General features: G+C 38.5%; 1 protein-coding gene across 1 annotated transcript in view; it reads left to right on the top strand.

Annotated features, from left to right (window-relative positions):
* Window positions 1-11541, top strand: part of Strn3 (striatin 3) — an 88473-nt gene extending 76932 nt beyond the window's left edge. Inside the window, 4 exon segments of the mRNA XM_028869674.2 lie at window positions 740-880; window positions 1119-1226; window positions 9682-9768; window positions 9849-11541. Of these exon segments, the coding sequence (XP_028725507.1) occupies window positions 740-880; window positions 1119-1226; window positions 9682-9768; window positions 9849-10018 (506 nt within the window). The 3' untranslated portion in view covers window positions 10019-11541.
* Window positions 11542-12360: the final 819 nt, after the last annotated feature.

The raw sequence follows: 12360 nt of genomic DNA, 5'->3' as shown, positions 1-12360 counted from the left end.
AATTAGATACTTGCTTCTTACTTCATCCAGATTTTTAATTATTAGACTCCAGATTTTACCTACTTGTCATTTGAATTATTAATTCAAATTATTAATGTGTTAAGGAAGAGAATTGCTGTATGTTCCACTTTGGGATACTATTATACCAGTGGATTGCATGGTCCAAGCTTTTTTTTTAAAAGTCTCTGTGTGGCTCTGGCTGGCCTGAAATGCACAGAGATCCTCCTGTCTCTGCCTCTGTAGTGCTGGGATTTAAGGCGTCCTTCATTTTTATTGATCCAGATTTTGACTTGTATTAACTCTTTGGCAAGGCTTAATATTTGGCAAGAGTCTTCCAAGAGAGTGATGTAGGAGAATTCCAGGTTTGGGTTTATTTATTTGTTTTGGGGGTTGTTTATTTTGTTGTGGGTTTTTTGTTTTGTTTTCATTTTCCCTACGAAAATTGGCAGATATTTTAAATGAACAGGTTTTTATTTTTCCTCTACCTTAAAATAAAATGCATAGCAAGATAAGGGTTACACCATGTTAGACTAATAATTTTTATGTGTCTCTACTCTTTGGTTATATTTTTTATAATGTAAAATAGAATATTATAGATAATAACTTTTTAAATAACTGAGAAGTATTTCTTTTCACCCTAACACATTGCTTCTTTTTCATTATTCATATAATTTCAGAATTTTGTGTGTGCGTGTGTGTGCAGATAAATACACATGAATCTATTTTGGCCTCTTTACAGGACATGGGATACCTACATCAGTTGACTTTATAGGCTGTGATCCAGCTCATATGGTGACCTCTTTCAATACTGGTAGTGCGGTAATTTATGATTTAGAAACATCACAGTCATTGGTGATGCTTTCATCACAGGTAGATTCTGGTAAGTTTTCATGAATTTCTTTGAAATTTCTTTAAGAAGATTATTACATGAAGGAGGGTGGTCTTTAGCTAATTTTCATAATAACTATGAATTTAATATGGAAAATAATTTATGTTATACTGATTGTACATCATTTCTGTATGTACCGGGTCCTGATGTAGTCTAAAACACTGAGCTATTACTAAGGCTCAACCCGAGTGGTTTGTATTTTAAAGTACTCTGTTCCTTTATTTTTCAGGTTTACAATCTAGCAATCACATTAACAGAGTAGTAAGTCATCCCACACTTCCTGTTACAATAACTGCTCATGAAGATAGACACATCAAGTTTTTTGACAATAAAACGGGTAAGGCTTCAGGTGATTGAAAGTACTGTTCTGTTATATAAGGAATGTTGTCTTTTGGTTTATGGAATCATGAAATCATGCATTTTTTTGAGGTGCTGGAGACTCACACATGGTACTTAATTACCTAACCACAGATCTACATTATTGCTGCTAAGCTACTCTAACTCATTTTTGCTTTGCTTAGTATAGCACTCTTAAATGTGCAAGTTTTATTTTTGATTATGTATAATACTTTGTCTAATACCATTTCTTTAGATAAAAATCTACTATTTGAATATTTTCATGTTGTTTTAATATAGCAACATATATCACTTATTTGGTATTTTGAGTATGTTCTTAAAACTGTTTCTCCGTGACTCATATGGTTTGCTGTCATCTTTATCGTATAGCTTCAATCGTACATGTATATATTTCTAAAAATTTATTGTGTGTATATGATGTATGTAATTGGAAGCATGAGCATTACAGCAGACATGTGCAGGGTATAAGACCTGTAGGGTAGGTGCTTGCCTTCATTTATATATGTTGTGTGGACCAAATTCAGGCCATCAGGCTTGTGTGGCAAATGCCTTACCTGTTCAACCATTGCAGGGGCCCAGTGGATATATTTCTAAGGACCCGTTTTCTGTTACTACCTAGAATATTACATAAAATACTGGCTTTGGGGTGCTGAAGAGATAGCTCAATGGCTAAAGCTGGTACTGCTCTTACAAAGAATCCAAGTCCAATTGCCAGCACTTATATACGTCTCCTTATAACTGCATGTAACTCCAGCTTCGGAGGATCCAGTACCTCCAGCTTCTGCAGGCATCCACACTCATGTGTACATATCTCCCCCCCCCCCCCCCCTGTCTGTGTCTCTGTCTGAAAAAAGTCTTTAAAAAATACTCTTTCAGGAAATGTCTGACAACTTGGGCTACTTTGAGGAGAACCTAAACAGGCATGTTATTTAATGACTTAGAAACTTCATTGTTAACCACAGCATTATTATAGGACTGCAGATTACCAGGCCACACAACAAACTAGAATATGGCAAGGCAATAATTTTCAGCATTTAGAGGATTACATAAGTCCAAATAACAAATATGGACCGATTCTCTTTAACTCTGTATAACAAGGTGAGAACTAAATGAATATTCACAGATCTACATTTTGCATAGAAAACCAAATTCATGTTCATGTGGATGTTCTCAGTTAAATGCCTTTTCAAATCAATTCTGTATTTTATGGAACATAAATGTCTTCCATTGAGCAAGAGCAGAGATTATTTCTGTTGTGTTTTCAGAAAGATTCGTTTGTTTGAGCTGAGGTCACACTCTACTCGGACTAGCCTCAAGTTGTCCGTCCCTGTCAGTCTCTGAGTACTTGTAATACAGACATGTGTCACTGTATCCAGCAAAAAGATTTCTTTTCTTAACAGAAACTTTTATTTTTTGGGAGAATGGCTTAGCCATTGTTCTATTGCTGTGAAGAGACACTATGACCAAGGTACTCCGAGGGGGCGGGTGGGAGGGAGGAGAGAGAGTGGGGAGAAAGACTGACTAGGCCTGGTGTGGACTTTTGAAACCCCCAGTGACACACTTCCTGCAACAGGTCACACCTCCACACCTAATGCTTTCCAGCAGTTGTAACAGTTCAAATATGAGCCTATGTGGGCCATTCTATTCAAACTACCACAAGGGGTGATCAAAAAGTGTGTCTCCAGAGCTCTTTTTTTGGAAGAAATCAAGAAGTGAGTCAATAAGAGTTTACACAGTAAAAAATAAAGTGAGGGTTTGATGATGTAGCTTAGTGGGTATGTGCTTGCTTAACATGCACCAAGCCCAGGATTCAGTCCCCAGCACGACATAAACTGAGCATGGTGGTTCATCCCTCTTATCCCAGCACTCAGAAGGTTGAAGATGAGAGGCTGGAGAGATGGCTCAGTGGTTAAGTGCACTGATGCTCTTACAGAGGACCTGAGTTTGAGTCCCATCATCTACATGGTGGCTCATAGCTGTAACTCCAGTTCCAGGGAATCTGCTGTCCTCTTCTGACTTCTGTGGTCTCCTGGATGCACTTGGTGCAAACACTAGACATATATACATACATTAATTAAGTAGAAATACTTTTATTAAAGTTTAAAATTCTTGGGTACATAGCCAGTTCAAGGCTACTCTGAGATATATGAGACTCCAGTCTCAAAATCAAACAAACAACAACAGATTGTTTCTGCATTCTACCAATTCTTTCTGTTAACAAGTCTAAAGCCTTGTTGGTGTACAGTGGGCTCCACACAATAGAAATTCTAAAAAATTGATCTCCCAGTACCACATGCATATATGTATCTAGTTACATTGCTACATTAAACTGTTAGATTATCTTCATATACTGTGTTGTCAAAGATAATTGGTTATTGATTTAAGTATTGTCACCTAGTCTGTTCCCATAACTGGTGTTTCTGGTTAGCTAGAATGTCATTTTATATAATGTATAGTAAATTTGTGGATTTTTTTTTCTCGAAAAATCTGAAACATGATAAAAATTGATACTATAAATGGGTTCAATAAATAAATGAGTAAGCCAAACATGGTGGTACATGCTTCTAATCCCTGCATGTAGGAGACTGAGGCAGGAAGACTTAAGGGTTCTGGGTCATTCTAGAATATATAGTGAGACCTTGTCTTACCCCCTCTCCCCCGAAATTTGAATAAATGATTTTAATGATTAAAAATGTACTCAGGATTTTATATTGTACTTAATATCTTCATGGAAAGATGTTATTCTTGCTTTATTGAGAGTTTGTTTTCTGAGAGAATTAGGAGATACATATATATGCATACATATGTCTGCATGCACAAGGTAAGTCCTGCTACATGTGGTGTTGTTTTATGTTTTGCTTTAAGAAACAATAAGTTATGGATGTTTTGTTTTGTTTTTATTTTTTTAGGTTTTATTTTATTTTATTTTTTGGTTTTTCGAGACAGGGTTTCTCTGTGTAGCTTTGCGCCTTTCCTGGAACTCGCTTTGGAGACCAGGCTGGCCTCGAACTCACAGAGATCCACCTGGCTCTGCCTCCCGAGTGCTGGGATTAAAGGCGTGCGCCACCACCACCTGGCTTTATTTTTAATTATGTGTATATGTCTGTATATGAGTATGTGGGTGTGGGTGTCAGTGAAAGCCAGAAGAGAGTGTTGGATCCCTTGGAACTGGGTTTTGCAGATGGTTACTAGGGAAGTGTGAGTGTTAGCACCAAACTCTGGTCCACGGGGAGAATGGGAAGTGCTTGTAAATGCTGCACCATTGCTGCAGTTTTCAGGGGAAGAAGATAGAAGAGGTGTTTGGAGGTAGAATCACAGTGGTAGGAATTTGTGCTGGAGCAGCAATTTCTAATAGGCAAAACAAATATAAAATTTGAGAAAGAAATAGGACCTTTTTAGAATCAGATTAAGAATATTAAACGTTGGGACTGGAGAGATGGGTCAATAATTAACAGTACTTGCTCTTCAATTTCCAGCACCACGCCCGGCAATGTTCTCTAACTTCTTAACAGAAGTCTTACTCTTACTCTGTGGCTCGCTGTGTAGCTGGGTGGCTGGCCCCTGGAGTCTTCCTCCTTTTCTGGCTCCTAGCTCTCCAATCCCACTTCCCAGATTTCTCCTTCTGTTTATTCTCTCTGCCTGCCATCCCTGCCTATTCTTTCTCCTGCCTTGCTATTGGCCAGTTCTTTATTAGACCATCAGGTGTTTTACAAAGGCACAGTAACACAGCTTCACAGAGTTAAACAAATGCAACATAAACAAAAGTAGCACACCTTAAAATAATCTTCTACTGCATATAGGAAGACATGTGGCCTTTTGCTCTGGCGTCTCTGTGTGTGCTCCTCTCCATGTACCCACACCATCAGTGTGCATGCAGCATACACAGACATACACACAGATAGTAGGCAGGAAGTCTAGGGTTTAAACGAGGAAAATTAGAGCCCCTGCGATAAGCGTGTAGCTTCATCTTAGTCTTTAGTTAAAGACATAATAAATTTGGGGGTGGGGATCATTCTCAGGAGAGGAGAAAACTAGAACTAGATTAATGAATTGAGTCACCCTCATAAATGTGACTTGTTTGTTTGTGAGAGGGTTTCTCTGTGTAGCTCTGGCCCTCCTGGACCCACATTGTAAACCAGGCTGGCCTTGAACTCTGAGATCCACCTGCCTCTGCCTCCTGAGTGCTGGGATTAAAGGCATATGCTACCATGCTTGGCTATAAATGTGACATTTTAAATGAAACTTGATGATAGGTGGTTGGAAGGGAACTATTTGTACTCGAGGTTTTTTAGGCTTCTATTGGGAAGAATGGATAACCGGAAGAAGGAGAGTTCATTTTCTTTATGGATGTGTATCTATTAAATCTTTCTCTGTCCCATCAGCCAACTCCCAAATAATGACATGGAAACTTACTAATTATGAAAGGCTGGCCTTTCTCAGGCTTGTCTCAATGAGCTCTTGTAACTTAACCCATATTTTTATTAATTCATGTTCTATCACATGGATTTTACCTCTTTCCCATTCTGTGTGTCCAGCTAGTTCTGCATCTGGCTGGCGTCTGTGATTAGATTCATCTTGAGTATCCTATCTCTGCCTGGAAGTCTTGCCTATCTCTCTTGCTTAGCCATTGCCCATTTAGCTCTTTTTTTTTTTAAGATTTATTTATTTATTATGTATACAAAAGAGGGTGCCAGATCTCATTACAGATGGTTGTGAACCACCATATGGGTGCTGGGAATTGAACTCAGGACCTCTGGAAGAGCAGTCAGTGCTCTTAACCGCTGAGCCATCTCTCCAGCCCCCCCCCCCCCCATTTAGCTCTTTATTAAACCAATCAGAAAGCGCCTTAGGCAGAGATACATCTTTACAGTGTAAACAAATATTCTGCAACAGATGTGGCCTCTTTAAGGATTTAGGTTGATCATCTTCCAGTAGGAGACCCTGTACCCATGAGTATATGGGCAGCACAGATTGGACTTGGTGGATTTATTATTATTATGAAAGTTTGTGCTGGAGAGATTGCTCAGTGTTTAAAAGAACTTACTGCTGTTGCAGAGGATCCCAGGTTCAGTTTCCAGCATCCACACAGTGGTCTTTAACTCCAGTTCTGGGGGATCCAGCACTTTGTGTGTGCTAGCCTCAGTGGGTACCAGGTACACATGCAGAGCACTTTCATACATGCAGGTAAAACACTTGTACACATAAAACAAAATAAAATTTGAAGAGCCAAAGTTGTGTGCTGAAGAGGCAGAGGCAGGAGGATTATTAGCTCAAGTTCAAAGCTAACCTAGACTACACATTTTATTCTCCTAAACCTAAGGATTAAGGATTGTTGTAGAAGAGGGGAAGAAAGATTATAAGAGCCAGAGGATTGGGAAGTCTGCTGTGAGACAGTATCTCCTGGGAATACAGAAGCTACACTCATAAAGTCTCACCAACATGGCCACCTAAACATGAGCTGAACAAGGACAATGACCATAGATAGGCCTCAACCACATACAAAGAACTGTAGGTAGAACTAAGAAATGCTAAAAGTGGGAGAAAGATTGTTCTCCCACTAAGAAACGCTAAAAGTGGGAGAAGAGCACACCAATGATTATCCAACACCAGATGGTCAGCCCCGAAAACATACTTACAAGTAACATAGTACACACTGATGAGGTTATTTTTAGGAATATGTATGTATATACATGTACCTATATGCACGTTAAAGCTAATGAAAAAAGGGCCATGAATTTGAAAGAGAACAAGGGCGGATATATTGGGAGGGTGTCTTTAGCCACTGTTCTGTTGCTGTGAGGAGACACCATGACCACAGCAACATAAAAGAAGGCATTTAATTGGCTTGCTTACAGTTGCAGAGGTTTAGTCCATTTTCATAGTCTGATTGAGAACATGACACACAAATAAAAGAAGCATTTAATTGGCTTGCTTACAGTTGCAGAGGTTTAGTCCATTTTCATAGTCTGGAGCATGGCAGCACACAGACAGACACGGGGCTGGAGAAGTGGTTGAGAGCTCTACACATGAATCCATAGGCAGTAAGAAGAAAAGAGAGACACCGGGCCTTGGAAATCTCAAAGCCCACACCCAGCGACTCACTTCCTTCAACAGAGGCACACTTGCTCCAACAAGGTCACACCTAATCCCTCAATAGTGCCACTCCCTAATGACCAAGCAATGGAACAAGCCATTCTTGTTCAAATCACCACTGAAGGTTTCAGGGAGGAAAGGGAAGAAAATGATGTAATTATATTTTAATCTCAAAAATAAGAGAAAAGAAAGACATGAAATTGGGGGGAGGAGATAAAGAAGTGGGGAGTGAATTTGATTAAGCAAAATACATTGTATAAAACAATTAGTAAAAATTTTGTATTAAAAATACTATATTAAGTAAAGTTTATGTTACTGAGGTATCAGCAACTCCTAAAATTAACCTGTTAATTAACTTTAGTGATAATGAGAAATAAGCAGCTGTGGCTTGAAATCAGCAGAAGCAAAGTATTGCCAAAAAATGATTCAACTTCTTATGGTTTGCATATTTGACTGTGTTCTAGTTTTGTGTTCAGGTCAACAGCTGTGGTCCAGGGGTAAGTAAGGAGAGTAGGTCTCTTATATCCCAGTATAAAATGTCACACAAGGCCAGCACTATGGCAGATGACCATAACTTAAATTTATAGGACTTCCTGTAAATCAGCATCCTAGTGGTGCTGGTTAAATGGGAATTGATGTCTATAAAGTATCAATGTTTGTTATTTTAGTCCCTTCTTGGATTTTTTTTTTAAGACAGCTTTTCTCTATGTAGTCCAGGCTAGACCAGGCCAGTCTCAAACTCACAGAGATCCACTTGCCTTTTGCCCCCCAAATTCCGGGATTAAAGGCGTGCATTGCCATGCCCGGCCTTGTTTTGTTGTTGCTCTTTCAACATATATTTGTGTATATGGGCACATGCATGTAGAGGTCAGAGGACAACTTGCAAAAGTTGGTTCTCCTCCCTGGACTCAAACTCAGGTAGTTATGCTTGGTGGCAAGCCTCTACCTGATGAGCCTACTGGATACCCCCGAATGAATCAAGTTAGAATGTTGCTTTTCATTCATCAAGTCATGTTGCCACTGTAGGACACTCTTTCCCCCCAAAACTTTGTACTGCACAATTTTGTATTTACAGCTTGTTTTAAATTTCAACTTGGTGAGTTGGCACAGAGGTTAAGAACACTTGTTCCTCTTGCAAAGGACCCAAGTTTGACTCCCAGCAGCACATGCCTCACAAACATCTGTAACTCTAGTCCCAGTTTCCAGTGCCCTCTTCTGACATGTGGAGGCATCGGCTACCTACTTGGTGCACCCATACCTACATGCAGGCAAAACATTCATACGTATGAAATTAATCTTAAAAAAATTAAACTTGCAGACACACAAAAATAAGTGAATCTTTATTGCATGGTGGGCTTTTATGATAAGACAATACATAAGATTCACCCCAGTAAAGAAACCCAGGACAGTCCGAAATCGTTATTTTGTCTGTCATTTTATCGTAGTCCGACTTGGTGAACCAAAAAGATCTTTTTGAGGTCACTAACAAGAATATAAGTGAGGGTTACATAAGCAGGAGCAGTAATGGATCAACAAAGGGAGCTGCAACAGGGAAAAGCCCACCCGACGTGGGAGAGGGTGGCGTTCTCTGCACAGCGTAGGCAGGGCCGCAGGCAGAGGACAGCTCTGAAGAGGCTCTCCCCAGCACTTGTTTACGACTGCTAGAAAACTTAAGGGTTGGAGAGACGGCTCAGTGGCCAAGAACACAGATTGTTCTTGCAGAGGGCCTGAGTTCCAGTCTCAGTGCCCATATCTAGTTTCAGGAGCCGGCACCTCTCTGACTTCCTGTGCACATACACAGACACACATGCATTCACATAAATTAAAAATTGAAATAAAAACTTAGAGTGGGTGGAACAGGACTTCCAGAATCTTCCAAGATTCCACTTTCCTCAGACATGTGACCTTCGGTTTAATCTCCTGAGTCCTTTTTCTCCCACCTGTAGGGCAATGTTTCATTTAGGAGCAAAGTCTTAAAAATAACAATATTAAAATTTTTCTTCAGACTATTAGTATAATAGATGCATCTTGAAAAATATATTAAGTGAAAGAAGCCAGACACAAAAGCCACATATTCAGAATGTGTTGAGTATAAAGCATCTGGAATAGATCAGTCTCTAGAAAGAGTAGACCCTTGTTCCTAGGGACTGGGCAAGGTTTTCTTTTTCAGTGATGAACATGTGATAGAGATCTTGGTGGTGGTGCCCACTGTGAATTGTGTCCTCCCAAATGGTTAAAATTGTAAAAATATGAGTATTTTTCCAAAACTGAAAATACTGCTATGTTGATGGTGTATTTTATCTTCTGCCTTTCAACATGAATCTCCTGTTTTTGTTTTATAGGTAAAATGATCCATTCTATGGTAGCTCATTTGGATGCTGTTACAAGTTTAGCAGTAGATCCCAATGGAATCTATTTGATGTCTGGAAGTAAGTTTGAACTTCTGTACAACTCACAAACTTCATAAAAGAATTGTTCTTCAGTAACAAGCTTTATTTGTCTTTTACAGGCCATGACTGCTCCATTAGATTATGGAATCTGGACAGTAAGACATGTGTACAAGAAATCACAGCTCATAGGAAGAAATTGGATGAGTCAATTTATGATGTTGCTTTCCATCCGTCAAAGGCATATATCGCCAGTGCAGGAGCTGACGCCCTTGCCAAAGTATTTGTGTGAACTGACATAGACTCACATCATGAAAACAGATTGTCTTGGTCAGAAAGAGGGTCTGTCTGCATCACTGCCATCAAGAAGGTTACTGATATGACACTACATGTGATCTGCCTGGGTCAAGCTATTGGGGGCAGGCTTAAGTTGTTGGGAATCACATCTTCATGTCAGGTTATTAGTTTAATTGTAATTAACTGTATTTGTGGGACAGAAAGAAAAAGGACTCCAGTGTCTGTGCTGTATACTGGATATGAACTGAGTGTAGTTTTTTTTTTTTTTTTTTAATGTTTAAGCCAATGTGGAGTCTGATCTCACAACAACAACAAAACAATTAAATAAATAAAGGACTTCTTTTTGTTGGACTCTGTGTGCTGCCTTAGGGTTAGGAATGTGGCGCTCTTGTGGGGAAGCAAGCTCCAAGAGGAGCGTTTTTCATCTCTTAGTTACCTTACATTTATCGGTTGAATGCCACAGATTCCCTTTTAAACTTATTTTGCTTTAAAAAAGAAAAAAGAAAAAAGAAAGAAAAGAAAATTTAACTTAAAATATTTTAGCATTAGTTGCACAAAATGTTTGGATAAAATTCTAGTTTTTATAAGTCTTTTTATATATTTAGCCTGTCACCACAGTGCTCAAGGTCATATTGATGTTTTTCTGCATTACACAGCCCTAAAACACAGAGCTCTCACTAACCTGCCACCTGTAACCACTTCCTGTCCTCCTTTTGCCTAATACAGCTCAGCTAAGTCCTTCCTAAGATGCTGTATCACCTTCGTCTACACGTCTTCATGAATCAAGGACTATTAAATGTATTAAAACAAAGCCGTGGAGTCTAGTACTCCAAATGAACTCTTTAAAAACTAATCTGACATCCTATCACTATGTGATATTTTGTACATCTTACTGTATTTACAAGTTTATTTATCAAGGATTATCCATCTTGCTAATGGCTTATTATTTATTTCACTTTTTGTTGGTCTTTATATCCTTTTATTAATGTGCTAAGGGAACCTGTGTATCTATTTTGGAACTCTTTGAACAGTCTAAAATAGACTAAAAATGGGATGTTTTATAGTTAAGTTACAAACCAAGGTGTTTCTCCCCAAGATACTATCTTGATTTACCATGATTCCAGAACAAAACAATCTAGTTTAAAAAAAATTGGAGAATATTTTATTGCCATTACATACATATTTTAAAAAGTTGAATCAGGATACTGAAGTCTGCTGGAATTGGACTAGTTTCCCCTGTTTTTGTTTTTGTTTTTGTTTTTTTAGATGTGCTTAATTTTATGGTGTAACTAAAGATTTTCTTTGTGTAATGCATGATTAAGACAATAAAGTATTTTTTTCTAGTCTTCCAAAAACCTTTTCTGATCAGTTTGCGAGTTTTGATGAGTTTTGTAAGGTTTTTGTTTTCCAGACTATGAATCAGCAAATTTTTAAGATTGTACCACAAAGCAAACGTACAGCTGTTGAAAAATAATGTATATAAAATGCATATAATAAATATTAAATTGTGTACCTGTATATTGCTGTTGGCCACATCATTTCGTGTTGAATAATAAAGTGCAATACTCCCCACGATTAAAGTAGGGAATGGAGGTGGTTTCTTAGTCCTTCATTTTCATGCTATTTCTGTATTCCTAGTACATTCTGATATTCTAATAAGATTACAACATAAACACTATTAAGGATACTTTACAGAGTATTTGCACTACCTGGCGTAGCTTTTATGCTATTAAAATAAGATAAGGCAGCCAATGTCATGCTCATTCCCAAGTTTCAGATACGCAATTTAAATAATCTGCTTAGACATCCTATTTCTTTGAGTTTTACTTTACTAGTAAATAGTGTTGTCTTGTTTAGCTAACAAAAATGTTAGCAAAGAATAAAGTACATTATTCACTTAGTAGAATGTTCTTATAAAGTTAAAAGTTAGCTATGTGAAAGAAAAACAAGATATCAATGTTCTCTTTCTTAGAAGAAATTGCAAATGGAATTGAATTTGGCATTACAGAACTTATAACTCAGTTGCTACTGAAAAAACACTAAGACTTTTCAGAATTGAAATAGTTGAATTCAAACTCAAGTATAAGTACTTGAGTTTGAATCTCGGGCACCCATGTAGAGAAGCATGGTGTGACTGCATGCATATAACCCCAGTGTTGAGGGCGCACATAGAAGGTCCTGGGAACTCCCTGGTAAGCCAGCCTAGTCCTAAATGGTGAGCTGTTTCAGTGTGAGGACACACCCCACCCCAGCTCAAGGCATTAAGAGGAGGGAGAGCACTGGAGGAGGAAGCCTGCTGTGGCCTCGGCATGCATGCATGGGCACACACAGGCACTC

The sequence above is a fragment of the Peromyscus leucopus genome, chromosome 14 (genome assembly GCF_004664715.2).
Source record: "Peromyscus leucopus breed LL Stock chromosome 14, UCI_PerLeu_2.1, whole genome shotgun sequence".
In the NCBI taxonomy this organism is placed as follows: domain Eukaryota; kingdom Metazoa; phylum Chordata; class Mammalia; order Rodentia; family Cricetidae; genus Peromyscus; species Peromyscus leucopus.
This window is presented reverse-complemented; position numbering and strand designations above follow the sequence as displayed.